Source organism: Gossypium raimondii, chromosome 13 (assembly GCF_025698545.1).
Source record: "Gossypium raimondii isolate GPD5lz chromosome 13, ASM2569854v1, whole genome shotgun sequence".
Taxonomy (NCBI): domain Eukaryota; kingdom Viridiplantae; phylum Streptophyta; class Magnoliopsida; order Malvales; family Malvaceae; genus Gossypium; species Gossypium raimondii.
The window spans coordinates 23,710,575-23,729,266 of NC_068577.1; the positions used below are offsets into that span (position 1 = coordinate 23,710,575).

An 18,692-nucleotide genomic window follows, 5' to 3' on the forward strand; every position below is an offset into this window, starting at 1 on the left:
GAAGCAAAATACAAAGATTCGATGACAGATCAAAACAGAATAGAGGGAAGCAGCAAAAGAAAAGAAAAACGAAAGAGCAGAGGAAAGCAAACACAATTGACGTCATATTTTTTTCTAAAAATAGAGAAATTTTGAAAAAAAAAGAATCTATCAGACAACCGAGAAATCTATCAAAAATCTATTTTTCTCCCACTAGCCCACTAACTTACCACTACCACATAATTTAAGCTCCATCAAAAATCTATCAGACAACCGAGAAAAACTTAACACTCTTGCTAACGTAGGGATTCGAACACAGGACCTCCAACACACTAACCCCCTTACCACTCGAACCAGCAAACTCATTCTAATATAAATTAACAGACATGTTTATATAAGCCCACTCAACAAGGGTAAGGCTTGGATCTGAAATAACAAAATTTGCAAAAGTGGGACTTTTACCCAAGACCTCTCATACACACTCAGAACACTTAACCACTAAAGCAGCTACATAGTTGTGTCAGAATTTACAGAAACAAAAATAAATTTATCGGGGCGTTACAAATTCAGCCCAAATAGCCCATTTAATTAATTTGGTTGAATTCCCATTAAAATTCCACACTTAGAATTTTTTTATTTTTTTTATTTAGTAAGTTGTCATGTTAGTTATTCTGCTAAGGTTAGGAAAACTTATTTTTGGGGCCTATAAGTAGCATGGACGTTCACCCTTATACATACACAATTAATTTATGTTTTTTTGAGTTTATAATAATTCTCTTTGAGTTTTTCTTCAAGAATTGCTCTTGAGTTTCTTTTAAAAGTTGTTTTAACAATCTTTCAAGTTGTAGGAATCATCAGCTTTTTCTTGCCAAGATCTTTTTCTTGGAGGGGAAATTAGAGCCATTAAAAGGAGTTTTGGATTCTTAATGTTTCCAAGGCTTCTTAGGATGTCATCTTCTTTTTTATCCTTAATTTATCTTTTCTTACTTATTTAAGTTAGTTCTTGGTGTTTTGGCTTGCTAATTTTATTGATTTTCGTTCTACGTTAGAGTTACTTCAAGAAAGACGTTCTCTTATCTTGTTCCATCAAGAAACACATCAAAATTAGGATTTTTAATATTTTCTTGTTATTTCAAACATTCTTGCATAAAATAGTTTACTTTTGCCTTTAAAATCACTTCTAACAAATCTGCTTGTGTTTTGTTTTTCCAGATCTGATTGGGGCATTTTCTTGAGGTCCAATGACAGTTTCTTTCCATCCAAGAAACCCTGATTCGTTCTCTTTTAGACTCTTTACCATTCGGTTCATCCTTCTTTTGTTTTAATTTCGTTTGACTCTCCTTTGTGACAACTAATCTATTTTTGTTGTTTCTCGTTTCAATTTATATTCGTCTAGAGATCTAGATTAAATCCGCAACTTAGACATGCTACAGTCCTATTCCGCATGCGTGTCGTATCATTCTTAATCAGAATTACTTAATAAAAAATTAAATATTAATAAAAGTGATTCTTCAACCTTAATTTAAAATTCCAATTCACGATAAAATTCCTTAAACAAAAAGGAGTCAATATTGTTATTTGTTTGTCAAGGCTCATAGGTTTCTAATTCTTAGTCGAAATTGGAGTTAATAATAATAGGTACTTTTCCATTACACCGCCATTGTTCCGCTTATAAATTCTATTGGTAGAATTGGAAGCTTCAAAAAAACTTATTCTGGTTTCTTTATAAAGTTTTTCTTAATGGCTTTAACTCCATACGAGTATGATTTCCTTCACCAGCATACTTGTGAAGACTACATCATCTCACAATCTCATGATATTTCTCCTCGTTTCATCAATGTTGAATTAACCAACTCTAGTTGCTTACCATAAACCTTTCGTTTCGAGCTTAACATTATGGAGAACTAGTATGAGGTTCACCGAGTTCTGTTTCCCACATTTAAAAGACTCTGAATCAATACGGGCTCTGATGCTTATCACAGCTTCGTACATGATATTTTTGCACGTGGGATGCGTAACATGAAGTCTTGCCTTTATGATCAGCAATACATGAATCCGTTGTGGAACACGATTACGATGATGACATTTTGATGGGAAGAGCTTTGGGTGAATCAACATCAAAGTTTGAAAGCAGTAACTATGGTACGGTTCCGGCTAAAGAGCCATTGGTTAAGGAGATGGTCAAGATGGTCAAAGTAGAAGTTGGAAATGAAGAAGATTGCATGATATGTTTGGAGGAGCTGGAGGTTGGGTTTTATGCTTTTTGGATGCCTTATTCTCATACTTTTCATTGCGATTGCATCGAGAAGTGGCTGAAGCAGAGCCATTATTGTCCTACTTGTCGGCTCGAGATGCCAAAGGATTAGGTTTAGATATGAACTTTTCATTCTTTCATTTGTTTGTTAGATAACTTTTTAAAATTGAAGCGAATTTATTTTTTATTAATAAATGAAATCATCATATTTTTCAAGAATATGAGGATTTATAAATAAATATTAATAATTTTATTTAAACATAATTAAAAATAATTAATTATAAAAATCCTAAAACCTTATAACTTAAACATGAGATATTAAACCCTAAACACTTAAATTCAAGAGTTATTAATAATTATTAGTATTTATTTACAAGTCTTTCATATTTTTTGTTTAATTTAATGATAATGTGTCATGCTATTATTCATTAATGGTGCGTGAAAGTTATGCACTAAGGGCTATCAAGTATTATTCCATAATTTATAAAAACCATCTTGATGAATGAAATAACTTATTCAACGTTGAACTTAGTTAATTTTCAGCCAAATCAACAATGTCATTAATGATTTTAAGGGGATAATTATGGTAAGCCACATTGCACTCTCAACAGAAAAACGTAACTTCGAACTTTGGAGACGATATTGTTGGGAGAGGGAGCCCAAAACATGGTTCGTAAAACAGGCATGAAGAATAACAAAATGGAGTTATTTAATTTCTTAGTATTTTTATTTAAAAAATTTTATTTAAGTTTCATATACTAATAATTTGTTTATGTTGATTTCATTGTATTTGTGCATCTATATCGTGTTCATACTATTTTGTATTGGTTTTTATCTTTTATTTTATTTTATGTTTGTGTTATATCTTAACACGGTGAATCTAGAAATCTTTTTAGGAGGAACCAAAATTAATTATAAAATTTTGAAAGGTCAAAATATAATTTTATCATTTATTAATTTATAATTCATCATTTTCAAGGGATTAAAAGATTTTTTTTCATTTTCAGAGGCGAAATGTAATTTCATCATATATTAATTTATAATTTCATTATTTATGAAGAGACTGAAATAACAATTTTTCATTCTTGACTGCAAATGCCCCTTAAATAAGCCCATGTGTCTCGATTTATTCCATTTTGCACTTTAAAAAAATATATTTATGATTTCATTTGGTTCATGCTATGTCTCAATTAATCTCATATGTTGCATATTTTATCATACTGATTTAATTTTGCTTTAACAATTGTTTATTTTGTTTATTTTGTTTAATGTACTATTTATGTGTTTTCATGTTATGTTTTATAAAATACATTTTAATTATTTTTTCATATTGTGTTTTTATTGTGTATTACTTCATCTCATATTGTTCTTTATTACTTTGTTTGATTTCATAAAATACAAATTTGTTAATTTGTTACAATGATTCAATTTTAACATAAAATTCATTCATTTAACAAATGAACCATTGAAATTGTAACTAAAACGATATTGTTAGAGTTGAGTAACTCGAATCCTTGTAAAAATAAAATACATGCTAAAATAAAATAAAAGCAAAATCCATATAGAACTGTACTTTTTTATTTTACATTGATTAGAATAAGGTTTTTCAACCTTACTACACATCATCAATTTCACATTGATTAGAATAAGGTTTTTCAACCTATAAATAGATGTAGTCTAAACTCCTCTTGTATCATTCAAATTCGACATTAGTGAATTTTTTTTCTACCCTTGGTTTTTCTCGAAAGGGTTTTCCACGTAAAATCTGTGTGTTTTCTTTTTCTTTTTCTTATTTCTTTGCGATCGTTCTATATTGTTGTTATCGACATTAGTTTTACAAATTGATATCAAAGCTTTTCGGGTTTCTTGTCTCGATCACGGTAATGGCGACATTGAAGTATAATATTTTGTTGTTGGATTGCAACACTAGATTCGTATTGTGGCAAATAAATATGCAGGTAGTTCTTGCGCAAATGGATTTGGAGGATACCCTGCTAGGGATAGATAAGATGCATTTGACATTGACGGAATAAGAGAATAAGCGTAAAGATCGAAAGGCTTTAATGCAATTACATCTGCATTTTTTGAATGAAATGCTATAAGACATGATGAAGGAGAAGACTGTCGCTGCATTATGTGAAAAGTTGCAAAAGCTATGCATGTTGAAAACCCTAGCTAGAAACTTGCATATGAAGCAACGTCTTTATGCTAATTGTTTGGAGGAAGATGCGTCCGTGCACGAACACTTAACTGTGTTTAAAGAAATTTTCTCAAACCTAGAGGCCATTGAGGTTCAGTGTGATAAAGAAGATTTAGGGTTAATCCTACTTTGTTCATTGCCCCCGTCTTATTCAACCTTTAGAGATACGATTTTGTATAGCCGCAAATCTCTCCCAGTTGATGAATTATATGCTTTCTTAACCTCGTATAACAGGATGAAACATCTTGTGGTTAGATCCGGCTCTCAGGGAGAGGGTCTCATTGTTCATAGGAGACAAGAACAAAATACTGATAATAATCGTAGGAGGACACAGGAACAAAATCCTCACAGTAAATATAAAGGTAGATCGAGATCTTCAAACATAGGTAAAACTTGTAACTTCTGCAACTCTAAAGTAAGTGAGGAGTGAATCCTCGATTCTGGTTGCACCCTCCATATGACTCCCAATCGGGATTGGTTTACAATATATGAAATAGTCTCTGAATGTGTTATTTTGATAAGAAATAATGATTTATGTAAAATCGCAAGTATTGGCACAAACAAAATTAATATGTTCGATGGAGTCATTAGAACACTTAATGGTGTACGACATGTACCAAAATTGAATAGGAATTTTATTTCGTTTAGTACTCTTGATTCAAAAGGGCACAAGCACGCAACTAAAAGTAGGGTTCTAAAGATTAACAAGGCTTCCCTCATTGTGATGAAAGGGAAGAGAAGGATTGTCAAGTTATATGTTTTGCAAGGTTCTACTATTACTGGTGATGCAGCTGTCACTTCCTCTTCCTTGTTAGATGATGATGTTACTAAAATTTGGCAAATGCGTCTAAGGCATATGAGTGAGAATGGCATGGCAGTATTAAGCAAAAGAGGACTTCTCGATGGACAAGGCATGAGCAAATCGAATTTTTGTGAGCACAACATTTTTGGGAAGAGAGTTTGATTCACCAAAGGAATCCATAACACGAAGGGAACGCTGGATTATTTTCATTCTAATCTTTGGGGACCATCCAGAGTCCCTTCAAGGGGTGGCACTAATTATATGCTGACGATCATTAATGATATTTCCAGAAAAGTTTGGGCATTCTTCCTGAAGTAGAAAAGTGATGTGTTTTTCATATTTAAGGATTCGAAAACTATGATCTAGAAGAAGACAGAAAAATAGATAAAACACCTCCGCACAGATAATGGCTTCGAATTCTGTTTTGATGAGTTTAATCAATTGTGCAAATCAGAATGACTTGTAAGCCACTTGATAGTTCATCATACTCCACAACAAAATGGCATTGCAGAACGGATGAATAGAACAATCATGGAAAAGGTTCGATGTATGTTGTCGAATGCTTGTTTACCAAATTCATTTTGGACTGAAGTGACTCTACTGCATGTTTTTTTATTAACCAGTCTTCGTCTATTGCCATTGAGAAAAAGACTCCACAAAAGGTATGGTCAGGTAATCATCCTGCTGGTTATTCTGATTTGGAGATTTTTGGGTGTTTTGCATATGCTCATGTTGATAATGGGAATTGGAAACTAGATCCATTAAATGTGTTTTTCTTGGTTATAAGACTGGTGTTAAAGGGTATAAGTTATGGTGTCACGAAAATAGAAAAGTTGTGATTAATAGATATGTTATTTTTTTTATGAAACTGCTATGCTACCTAACTTATCTCTTAAAAACTCTTCTAATAAAGACCGACAAAAGCAGGTGAAGCTTCAGATTGATCCATGATCTACAACAGAGTCTATTCCCCAAGTTCGTACAGAAACTCAGAGTAGAGTTGCTTCTTCACCACAATATTCTATTGCCAAGAACAGACCTAGAAGAGAAATTACACCTCCAAAGAGGTACGCTGAGGCTGATCTAGTTGCTTATACTTTAAATGTGGCTGAATATATAAATGCAAACCAAGAGCCATCTACTTATTCCTAGGTAGTTAGCTATGAAAATTCAAGAAAGTGGATGGTTGCCATGCAAGAATAGATGAAATCATTCCATAAGAATAGAACATGGCATCTAGTAAAGCTTTCTAAAGGTAAAAAAGTTGTTCGTTGTAAATGGGTGTTCAAAAAAAAGAAGAAACTCTAGGAGTTGAAGAACCCAGATATAAAACAAGGCTAGTTGTAAAATGTTACAGTTAGATTCCAGGTGTAGACTTCATGATGTCCTTTCTCCAATATTGAAGCATAGTTCGATTCAAGTCTTGCTTGGTATTGTGGTCATGTATAATTTAGAGCTTGAGCAATTAGATGTAAAAATAGCATTCTTGCATGGAAAACTTGATGAATATATTTATATGAAACAACTAGAGGATTTTATAGTCTCAGAAAAATAAGGGCTATGCTTGTTTGCTGAAAAAGTCCCTTTATGGCTTGAAACAGTCACCAAGGAAGTGGTACAAGAGGTTTGATTCTTTTAAGACTACTCACGATTTCAAAAGAAGCAGCTTAAACAAATTTGTTTATTTTAAGAAAAACAGTGATGGTTCTTTTGTGTATCTACTCCTCTATGTTAGTGACATGTTGATAGTAGCCAAAGATAAAGGAGAGATAAGGAAGGTCAAAGCCCAGTTTAGTAAATAATTTGAGATGAAATATTTGGGAGCAGCAAAGAAGATACTTGGGATGACGATTCTAAGACATAGAAAAACATATAAATTGTACCTAAGTTAGAAATGATACATTAAGAAAGTTTTTTGTAGGTTCAATATGCAGAATGACAAACCTATTAGTACTCCATTAGCAGCCCACTTTAGACTTTCATCGGCTTTTTCTCCACAATCAGATGATTAGATTGACTACATGTCACGTGTTCCATATTCTAGTGCAATGAAATCTCTAATGTATTTTATGGTTTGCTCACATCCAAATTTATCATAAGCAGCTAGTGTAGTTAGTAGATACATGGAGAATTGCGGTAAAGAACACTAAGGCTTGTAAAGAAGCTATTTTGTTAAAGAGACTTTTTGGTCAACTCAGTAAAGACTTTCAGATCAGTACAATGTTTTGTGATAGTCAGCGTGTCATCTTCCTTACGAAAGATCAAATGTTTCATGAGAGAACAAAGCACATTGATGTTCGAAGTCATTTTGTGCATGATATTATTACTTGTGGAGATATTGTTGTGAGTAAAGTTGGTACTCATGAAAATCCTATAGATATGATGACTAAGTTACTTCCTATAACCAAGTTGGTGTTCATTGTTGAAGAACACCCCTTAAGGGGGTTTCGAGGAAAGGTGGTGAACTTGTTCGTTAAGAGTTCGTGGTAAAGAACTTGTTCGCTAAGAATTCATATCAAAGTGGAGATTGTAAGAGTTAAGTAACTCGAATCCTTATTACAACAAAATATAGTGGTAAAATAAAATAAAAGTAAAATACATATAGAATTATACTTATTTTATTTTACATTAATTAGAATAAGGTTTTTCAACCTATAAATAAATGTCGTCTAAACTCCCCTTGTATCATTTGAATTCGACATTAGTGAATTTTCTTCTCCTCTGCTCTTGGTTTTTCCCAAAAGGGTTTTTCACATAAAATATGTGTGTTTTCTTTTTATTTTTATTTTTATTTTTATTTTTATTTTTATTTTTATTTTTTGCAATCATTCTATATTGCGATTATCGACGTTAGTTTTACAGATATTAATAAGAACACAGTCAGACTTGAAGACCCACACATATATCTTAAATTTGGGTACTAAAGACTCAGGACCTCTATTTTTTTTCCAATTTATCCAAGATCTCATTGATTATCCTATCATATCATACATTCATATGGGCACAAATAACATAACACAACAACTCTTTACTATTCAGTCATTTCCTAACCTTTTGTACCAATTTTTAAATAGTTTAAAGTACATTCAAATATAATAAATTCACAATTCAACCACAAACATTACATATATGTATATAACTATACCATATGAACTTACCAAGTACAATCAACGATAATATAAGTTTCGTGGACTAATCGCAACTTTTCTTTCTTGTTGATTATCTACCGTTGATTCAAATATTGATTTATACGGTAATTCATTTCAAATTATCAGTTTCAATTATCTTATAACCTCTTATTCTATGCATATGACATTTTAATTTAACTTTCCACAAATTCCTAAAGTTTTTACTTTATTCAATTTAGTCCCTAAAATCAAAATAAACATATCTTTCACATTTAAACCTCATTTTCAATCTAATTTCAATCTCATCCTTTTGCAACTCTCTAATATCAATATATATAGAAATTTAACATAAATTTTGAATTTTTACACTTTAGTCCTTGTGTTCACAACTAACAAATTTCACTTTCTAAATTAGTCTTTTTTTTTTCATTCTAAGCTTATAAACTAACATTAACACTAAAAGCTTCAAAAATCATCAATGGAACATTAGAATACTTTAACAGTTTCACAATTTAATCATTGGGCTAGCTAAATCAAGCTACAACGATTTCAAAAACATAAAATTTACGAAAAATGAGCTTGGTTTGGACTTACAAGCAAAGGAAGAAGCTTGGTAGAATTTCCTAGCTTCTTAACAATGAAGAAACGGTGAAGAGAATGAAAGAAAGATGAAGATGGCCACATTTCTTTTATGTTATTGTGTTTGAATCTCTTTTAATCAAAATTAATATTAATTTATATAACAATTAAACATAAAGAAAATTCCCACTAACTGTCCATGTCTTTCAAAAAGTGGTTATTTTACACATAAATCCCTGAATAATTACCATTCAAGTCTTTTTAACTAATAAAAATCAATAGCGATTAACTTTCAGTTTTTCTGATTTAATCCTTGTACCTTAATTATTAATCGGTCAACAAAATTATGGGACCAAAATCAATATAACACCATAATAGACTAGTAAATATTAAATAATAATATTTATTGACTCGATAATTGAAAATAAAATTTTGAAACCATTATTTTCAACACCACCGAAAAACAAACTGTTAAAGTCCCACCCTTTAATTATGAAAGGACTAATAGAAAAGAATGGTGAAAGAATAATTAAGGAAAAATAATGACAAACAAAAACTTACCAACAAGAGAAGAAACTCGAAAAAATTTACAAAAAACAAATAAGAGACTAAAAGAAAAGCAACAATAAAATAAACAAAGAAAATGCATAGACTCTTAAAAGGCTATTTATGAACAAAGAAGCAACAAAAATCTAAAAATATTAAAGGAAAGAAACATAATAAAAATGACAGTCCAAACAACCCAAATGACACCACATTGTATGATACCATTATGCTCATTAAAGATGTGGTTTTGAAAATTTAAGCTAGTGTTATTAGTAATCATTACGTATTACTTTGGTACACCCAGTGACACTACCAATGTCAATGATAACAGCCAAACACCTAAAACAACAAGTAAAGTAGAATCAAGGGCCTCCACTTTATGAAGCCCCCATTGACTTGAGGGTGACTATTGGGAAATGTGTCCATATTATAGTAAACATGCAACTATTTTCTATTTATTTAAACGATAAATAAAAATATAAAGTTAATTTCACATTTCACTATTATTCCTTTTGTATTTCTGTCTTTTATATTTTGCATGCATAGCGAAATTGTGACAAGCAAATATTAGCTCATTGATTGTTTAAGTTCAAACTAAAAATAATTGGTACTGTAAGAACGTTCACATTGTGAGAAAGATAACTTACTTCAACAGGTACTCTGAATAAGTCTGTAATCCCGTAAAAAAATCAAAGTGGGCATTTGATTTAAATACTGAGAAGGATTATTATGTCGTCTACAATTCCAATTGGGGTGATGGCTAGTCTTGGCTACCGGAGCAGTTGACTCCACGAGTAGAGACATAGATGTATTCATTGGTAAAATGATACATTAGACTGGACCCAAGATGAATTAATTCTAAATATGTTTGTGAATAAATACACTTGTGATGTTCATGATGTGATTTACCTAAATTCTAAGTTAGTCACTGACCAGACGTATACAACTCATGTGCTTTGATATAAGTGGAGGCTTATGCTCTAAAGATGATCGAGCCCATAACCGGTATGTTGGGTACATGACTTGTGTATGGCATGGCTATACTAGCAACATTGCAATTCATAGCTCAATTATAAAGTTAATGATACTCTCTCATTAGCATTATGTAGAATGATAAATATAGAACGTGGTCAGGGGTTGCTCGTTCTCGAACGAGCAATTTACCACAGTCATTTGTTGACAATGACCATTTTAATCATTAAGAAGACACAATGGTGACAATGAGATAAAATAGGATTGTATTGAGTGAACGGATTTAACTCAAAGGAATTAATGGTATCATATGAGAGTAACACACACATGACGAGGTCATTAGACAAAATAGTTGGATAAATTATTTTCATAAATAGTATACAATAAGGAGTTTTCAATCACGATACTTCTTGTAGACTAACTCCATGATTAAGTAATTGTGAAATATCGGAACGATACTTCTGGACATAATTGTACTTACTAGAGCCTAATTGTATATGTCTGATTGGTCCCTCTGCTAGCTCAACAAAAACTCGATTGGATTACTTTTGAATTAGAAGAAAATTTTACGACATTAGAAATAGTTTATTTGAGTCGATTTATTTGATGTGGAATTAAATTAGGCGGTCGTGAGAATTGTTCAACTAGAAAATTTGATTAAAGATTTTTCTTGAAAAATTAATTTGGAAAATCTAAGTGATTTTTGAAAAAATTAATTTTGATCAAGTAAAATTAAATTAATCAAAATAATTAAAATTAATATAATATTGTTGAAAATTAATTTTCAAGTCAGACAATTAGTTCAATCGGTAATTGGACCTTAGATCCTAAATTGGGCCCGGGATCCCAAAATCGAGACCAATACCCAAAAATTGGTTGACCCGGGCTCGATATGTGAAACTGGACCGACGGTCCAACTAGCGGCTAAACCGGACTAGTCAGGCCATCACTAACTCTGACTGGACGGGTCGTCACTAACTGGATACAACAGTGTCGGCTACTGCAATGGCGACATTCTGGTGGCCGGCGGTTGTTGAGTAGTGGAAGAGTTACACTCCTACTAGGACTCTACCAGAAAATTTGATTTTAGTTTAACTATTTCAAAAATAATATTATTTTAATAATTTAATATTAAATTTAATTTAATACTAATCTTAATAATATTTTATTAATTTAATATTAAAGTGATTATCTTAATATTCAATTTAATTTAATATTTATCTTGTTGATAAACATTAAATTATTTTAATAAGATTTAATATTAAATATAAATATTATATTAAATTTAATATTAAAGTGATTAAGTTTAATCATAGTTGAACTCTCTAAACTCCCCTTATATAAAGAGAGCATTTGGTCATTATTTGAAACACAATTGTATTCAAGAGAAAGTTGTACAGAGAAAATTCTCTGAAAAGCTTATTTCAAAAAATTTCTAGAGATATTTTTCTGATTTACAACTTAACCAGAAGTTTAGAGAAATTACGAAATTACCCCACTGGTAATTTTCGTGAAAAATTTTCTGATTTGAAGTGAGCCTACACTCGACAGACATGAACTTGAGGATAGCGAAGAAAACTACTTGGTCAAAGTGTTCATCCTAATCGAATCGAAAAGGTACAATTTTGATTAAATGTTTATTATTTTAGATATCACAACAAGTATCTTGTTTTGACAAAATTTTTAAAACTCTATTTTCCTTAAATTTATTTTCCGCTGCGTTTTTCAAACCTGTTTTTTCCAACAATTGGTATCAAAGCTAGGTTGTGTTCTATTTATAAGTATAAACATCTAATCAAAATAATTTTCTCTTCTTCTTGAATGCTTTGATTGCATATAAAGTGACATTCTTTAGATCTTATGCATTTTTTGAGTTAAATATGAGAATAAATGTGATATTATATATTTGTTATATAATTTTTTTTATTGTTGAGGTTGTGGTTTATAGGAAATAGACTGTGGACTATTATCTCCACGTAGGTCTATTTTTTTAAAATTCATAGAATTCTGGTGAGTCGGAAACATATATAGGATTTAAATGTAATTTTTCAAAAGGATTCCATGACAAGGAAAATATGCGATGGCGGTTGAAGCCTAAGGAATGCCATGTGGCAAAAAATTATGTAATTTTATTTTATTTTTTCATTTATTTTCTAGAAATAGAAGCATGGAAACCTTGGCTGGAAATTTTATTTTAATTACCTATCTCATTGTATATCTATTTTATAATTGTTTATAATATTTATATGAAGTAATGTTATAATTGTGATATATATCTGAGATGATCCACAATTGATCGTTTAAAAATAAGAAGTGTGGTAATGTAAAAATACATATGTTGTATTGTTCCATTCACTTCTTTACGTTATTCAATAACTATGAGAAATATGGCAATGAGAAGGTGCATGTCTAGAATTGGCTCTAGCTAGGAAATGTTTGATTTTTAAGCGGTCAAATTTGACTCACCTCCCTTTCTTGGGACCCTACCTAGTGCACGATTCACATTCACTTCTTTGATTTTTCCCTCAAAAGAAAAATTGTGGAGAATCAAAATTGTTTGTTTTTATGATTGATTGATTCTTGTGAATAAATGTGAATATTATAAAATTGTCGTAGCATGCCATGTATATATTGGAAGCATGTCATTTAGGTTAGGCAAGAATGTCACTAGGACTATTGTATAATCATTCTTTAAATTTGGGATAAAAAAACCTTGCATGTTTTTAAAATATTAAGTGGGAGAGAACGTCATTGAACAAGACCTACGGCGTCCATTGATGGTCCCTGAGTGATAACATGATAAAGTTTCAAGCCGATTTCTACCTTGGTCGCACCCTAAAGTAAACTTTGTCATATGGGTTCACTAGATAGGATTTCCTTTTAAGGACAACTAATCATGCATGACTTTCAGATAGATTGTCTCAAGATCACTCACAAATGAGAGCATGTTCATGATGGTTGTTGAATCAATGGTTACACACTCAAGACCATCTCTTATTAAGTAATTTCCTAATAAACGATATTTAAGCTAAAGATGATGACCAAACGTTAAACAATCGTTAGTTCATATAGAGTCTTAAGAATTAAGATTCACGAACTAATTGGATGTAATCCATATTCTTGCTAGTTGATCATGGGACCCCAATGAGACATGGTTGATGGGTGTAAGAATGATCGTAGCAACAAAAAAATATTTTCAAGGTTTTAATACAAGACACATGCATCATACTGCATTCTTGATATGTTGCTGAAATGAAAAATATTTGCTTAATACAAATGTAGTAATTAGAGAATCTTTATTTTTTTTCAATTCAAATATGTCTCCTACTCCTCTTATTCGCATTCTTACTGAGAATAAATTAAATGGGGATAACTTTCAAGAACGTAAACAAATCTTGCTGATAGTTATCAGCTGTGAGAAACACAAATTTGTTCTTGATAAAAAGTACCCTCCGGAAGCTCAGCCCAAAGCGAGAAATTGCTAGAGAGATTCTGACTCAATTGCTCGATGTTATATTTTAGCGGGCATGAGTAATGTGTTGTAAAAGTAACACAAGAATTTCTATACTCCCAAAGAGGTCATGACAAATTTAGAGGATTTGTTCAAAGGCCAAGTTGAATTAGCTCGACAATCCGCTGTTACAAATTTGATGAATTATCAATAGAAAACCAACACTAGGGTCAAAAAATATATGCTTAAGCTTATAGGATTCTTTGTGGAAGCGAAGGTCAATGGTGTTGAAATAGACGTGAACACTCATATTGAAATGGTGTTCAAATCCTTAACCAATGGGTTTTCTGGTTGTAGGGTCGCTTATAACTTTGGGAACAAGGCGCTTACCTTCACTCAGTTCGTGAAGGAATTACAATCCTATGAGTTGATGTTCAATGGTGGTAAGTCAGTTCAAGAGAAATCTAAAGCAAACTTAGATGTGGGTCTGTCGTCCTCTAAATGAAAGCAAAAATTTAAGGGAAAGAAGAAATTGATTAAGTTTTTGGTTCCACCTCGAGTGGATAGGAAGAAGGTTAAGAAGTCAAAAGATCCTAAAAAGGTCAAATGTTTCTTCCGCAATAGGAAAAGGGCATTTCAAATCAAACTGTAAGGAGTGTTTGGATTACCTAACCAAAAAGGGAAAATGTATGGAACTCTTTATGGTTGAAGCTTGCTTAGTGGAATAATCAATTGATAACTAGGTTATTGATTCTGGAGCCACTAACCATGTGTGTGTTTCTTTACAAGGGTTCAGCGAAACGAGAAGTCTGTGTGAAAAGAGCCTCTCGTTGTAGACCGGAGATGAGAGCTATGTCTCAACCAAAGCAGTGGGAGAAGTCATTTTACACTTTGATAATTTTAGAAATATTGTTTTAAAGAATGTATTTTATGTACCTAATTTTAAGAGGAGTTTAATTTCTGTAGCATGTTTATTTTATGATGGTTATACCGTGACATTCAATAAAGGGATTGCTATTCACATAAAAAGTTCCTTAATCTATAATGGATGGATGGAAAACAATCTCTAATTTATCAAACCAAATAACTACTCGTTGCTTCAAACTGAAATAGTGAATAAAAAGCTTAAATCTTCACACTCTAATTAAGGGTACCTATGGCACTTAAGATTTGGTCATATTAACAAAGAAAAAATCACTAGACTATTGAAAGATGGTCTTTTAAGTATGCTTAAGAAAGTTAGTCTTCCACAATGTGAATCCTGCTTGGAAGGTAAAATTACTAAAAGGTCTTTTAATTCGAAAGGTACAAGGGCCAACCAACCTTTAGAACTTGTGCACACTGATGTATGTGGTCCCATGAGCATCAGTGCCTGAAAAAGTTACGATTACTACGTGACTTTTATCGATGACTATTCTCAATATGGATATGTGTATCTAATGCACCGTAAAAGTGAAACCTTTGATAAATTTTGAGAGTTTCATGCGAAAGTTGAAAAGCAATTAGGTTTATCTATAAAGAATCTTCGGGTGATCAAGGTAGGGAATACTTGTCCGGTGAGTTCTTAGGATACCTCATAGAGAATAAGATTTATCCCAATTGACTGTGCCGGGCACTTCACAGTAGAATGGCATAGCTGAAAGAAGGAATAGAACCTTTTTTGACATGGTTCGTTCAATGTTAAGTTATTCACAACTTCCTACTTCCTTCTAGGGATATACGATTCAAATGGCTTACTATGTTCTAAATAATGTGCCAACCAAGTATGCTTGTAAGACACCTTATGAACTGTGACATGGAAAGAAACCCGCTCTAAATCACTTTAGAATATGGGGTTGTCCAGCACACGTTCTGGATAAGGATACAAAAAATTTGGATGCACGAACAGAATTATACATGTTTGTAGTATATTTGAAAGGAATAAATGATGGATTATTCTACAATCTAAAAGATAATACGATTAAAGTTTCTACTCATACTACTTTCCTCAAGGAAAGCTACATGGATAACTTTAAGCCTCAAAGTAAAGTGGTACTCGAGGAACTTTCGGAAGTGGTAAAACAATCACCAAGTTCAATTCTCGAGAAAGTTGTAGAAAGACCTACAAACAATCAACTAGATAAGGGAATCTGTCGTAGTGAAAGAGTTTTTAAGAAATAGGATTTTTTCATCTATGATGGTAGTATTTATAATACGAAAGTCAATCATGAGGATGATGATCCACTCACTTACAAATACGCTATGCAAGACGTTGATTCTAATCTTTGGAAACAGGCCATGGATGCCAAGATGGATTCTATGAAATCAAATACGGTAAGGGAACTTGTAGACTTACCGATTGGAATTAAACCCATAAGATGTAAGTGAATCTACAAGAAGAAGAGAAATGATGAAAGGAAAGTAGAAACACATAAAGCTGGACTTGTAGGGAAAGGCTACACACAGAAAGAAGGTATCAATTACGATGAGACCTTCTCTCCGGTAGCCATGCTCAAGTCTATCTACATACTCTTATCCATTGTCACTGCTCTTGATTACAAGATCTAGAATATAGATGTCAAGACAGCATTCTTGAATGGATCTCTTGATGAGACCATTTATATGGCTCAACCCATTGGCTATGTTGTCAAAGGAAATGAGCAGAAAGTTTGCAAACTGTTAAGATTCATTTATGGACTTAAATAGGTGTCTCACTCATGGAATAAAAGATTTGATCAAATAATTAATACTTTTGGATTTAAGAGAAACGGTGATTAACCTTATGTTTATAAGCATATAAAGGGAAAAAAAAGGTGGTCTTCCTCGTTTTGTATGTCAATGATATTCTACTTATCGAAAATAATGTAGGAGAATTGTTATCGGTTAAACTATGGTTAGCTCAACAGTTTAGCATGAAAGACTTGGGTGAAGCTAGTTATATTCTTGGAATTCGAATCTTTAGGGATCGAAAGAATAAAACGATAGCTCTATCTCAAGTTTCATACATCAATAAGTTACTAGAATATTTTTCAATGACCGATGCGAAGCCAGGCGTTTAGCCGGCTGCATCAGATTTTCATCTTTCTTTAGATGACTGTCCTAAGACAGTGGAAAAAAGAGATCATATGAGTAAAACTTCATATGCTTTGGCAGTTGGAAGCCTTATGTATGTGACACTTTGCACACGTCCAGATATCTATTTCGTAGTAAGAATGGTTAGTCGACATCAGGCGAATCCAGGTCTCAAGCATTGGCAAGTTGTAAAACATATATTAAAGTATCTTAAAAGAACCATATATTATATGTTTGTGTATTCTGGGGAGAACCTTACTCCTGTTGGATACACAGACTCAAACTTTCAAACCTGTAAATATTCGAGGAAATCAACATCGAGAAATGTATTCTTTCTTGTAATGACACCAAATTCTCGAGTCAATGTTCGAGTGTTGACCTGGTTTGGCGATGGATAAATTTATTTTGGGATTGGGTTTTGTTGGAATTAATTTGGGTGAATTTTAGACCTTTTTATAAGAAATTAAGGATGTTCGGAAGCTTGTGTGAAGTATGGGGAAGATGAATGGCAAATATGGTGATTTTACCATTTTTGAATAAAAATCTTCTCCCAATTAATGGGAAAAGATGGTTTGGTAAATTGAGGTATGGGATAAAGTGGTTTTGTCCCTTTTTTTCCTATATTATAATCACCCTATTATTTTTTTCTTTTTACATTTCTTCATTTTTTTTCTTCTTTTCTCCATCTATTTTTCCTTAACAAGGCATGTAGAGGGAGAGAGATTTGAGTGGGTTCCCACCATTTTTTTTCATCCTCCAAATCTAAAAGAAGTTAAAGAGGGTGGTGAATCTTCTAAAGCTAAGGGTAAAGGCAAAGTGGTGGAGACCTAGGCAAGAAACTTTGTTAGTGTTATTCAATCAAGGTGATACCCTCTAACTCTCCTATACTTCTTGATAAGTCATAAATATGATGCTTGTGTGATAATGCATGCATGTTATATGTTTTTTGGAGGAAATCTTGTTTGGATGATTTAAAATGAAGCTAAAAACTTAGTTGTGAAATCTACTAGAAACAAATTATTACATGAATAGTAGGTTTAAAAATTCACCAAAAATTCTATAAAAATAATTAAGTAGTTATCTATACATCGTTGTAATCGCGAGTTAGTCTAGTTTCGTTTAGAACAAAAAAAGATCGATTTTGATTTGTATTTTAAAAGATATGATTTTTTGAGTGTTGAAAGGTCATAAAAATCTGGCAGCAGAATTCTTATAAAATAGATTTAGCAGTGACTTTGAAAAATCACCAAAAATTTCACAAGATAAAATAAGAAGTGGGCCTTAAATCTCTATAATCGTACAGAAGTCTAGTTTCGTTTAAAACAAACGGTGCTTAATTTAGAGTTCTATATTAATAGTTATTAATTTTTTTAATGAGAAAAGGTTAGAATGTTAAGGTAGCAGACTAACACATCTCATTAGTTAATATTTTAGCTGGAATGATAAGCAACTTGAAACGAGTATGAGACTTGAATGTCATGGTTTTATTTTTGTGATTATATGTTTGATGCTTTGTTTGCACTCAGCTTCGGGCTCTAACCTAACTAGCAGTCATGAGTGGTGCTCAGGATAACCCTACGGACACCCGGGGTTATTTAACTAGCGGCCATGAGTGGCGCGGGACTATCCGGATACCCGATTATTTGAGCAGTATGTGCAATCTAACAAGTTTGACAAGTTTGATATGCAAGCGATTTGGTTATGTAGATTTAATGACTCACGATTTAATT

General features: G+C 32.1%; 1 protein-coding gene across 1 annotated transcript; it reads left to right on the forward strand.

The window, feature by feature from the left end:
• The first annotated feature begins 1,719 nt into the window (after positions 1 to 1,719).
• LOC105765077 (E3 ubiquitin-protein ligase SIRP1-like) lies at positions 1,720 to 2,345 on the forward strand. Its single transcript, XM_012583995.1, has 2 exons — positions 1,720 to 1,837; positions 2,023 to 2,345. Exons 1-2 carry the CDS (start codon positions 1,720 to 1,722, stop codon positions 2,343 to 2,345), a joined length of 441 nt encoding a protein of 146 aa, XP_012439449.1.
• The last annotated feature ends 16,347 nt before the right edge of the window (positions 2,346 to 18,692 follow it).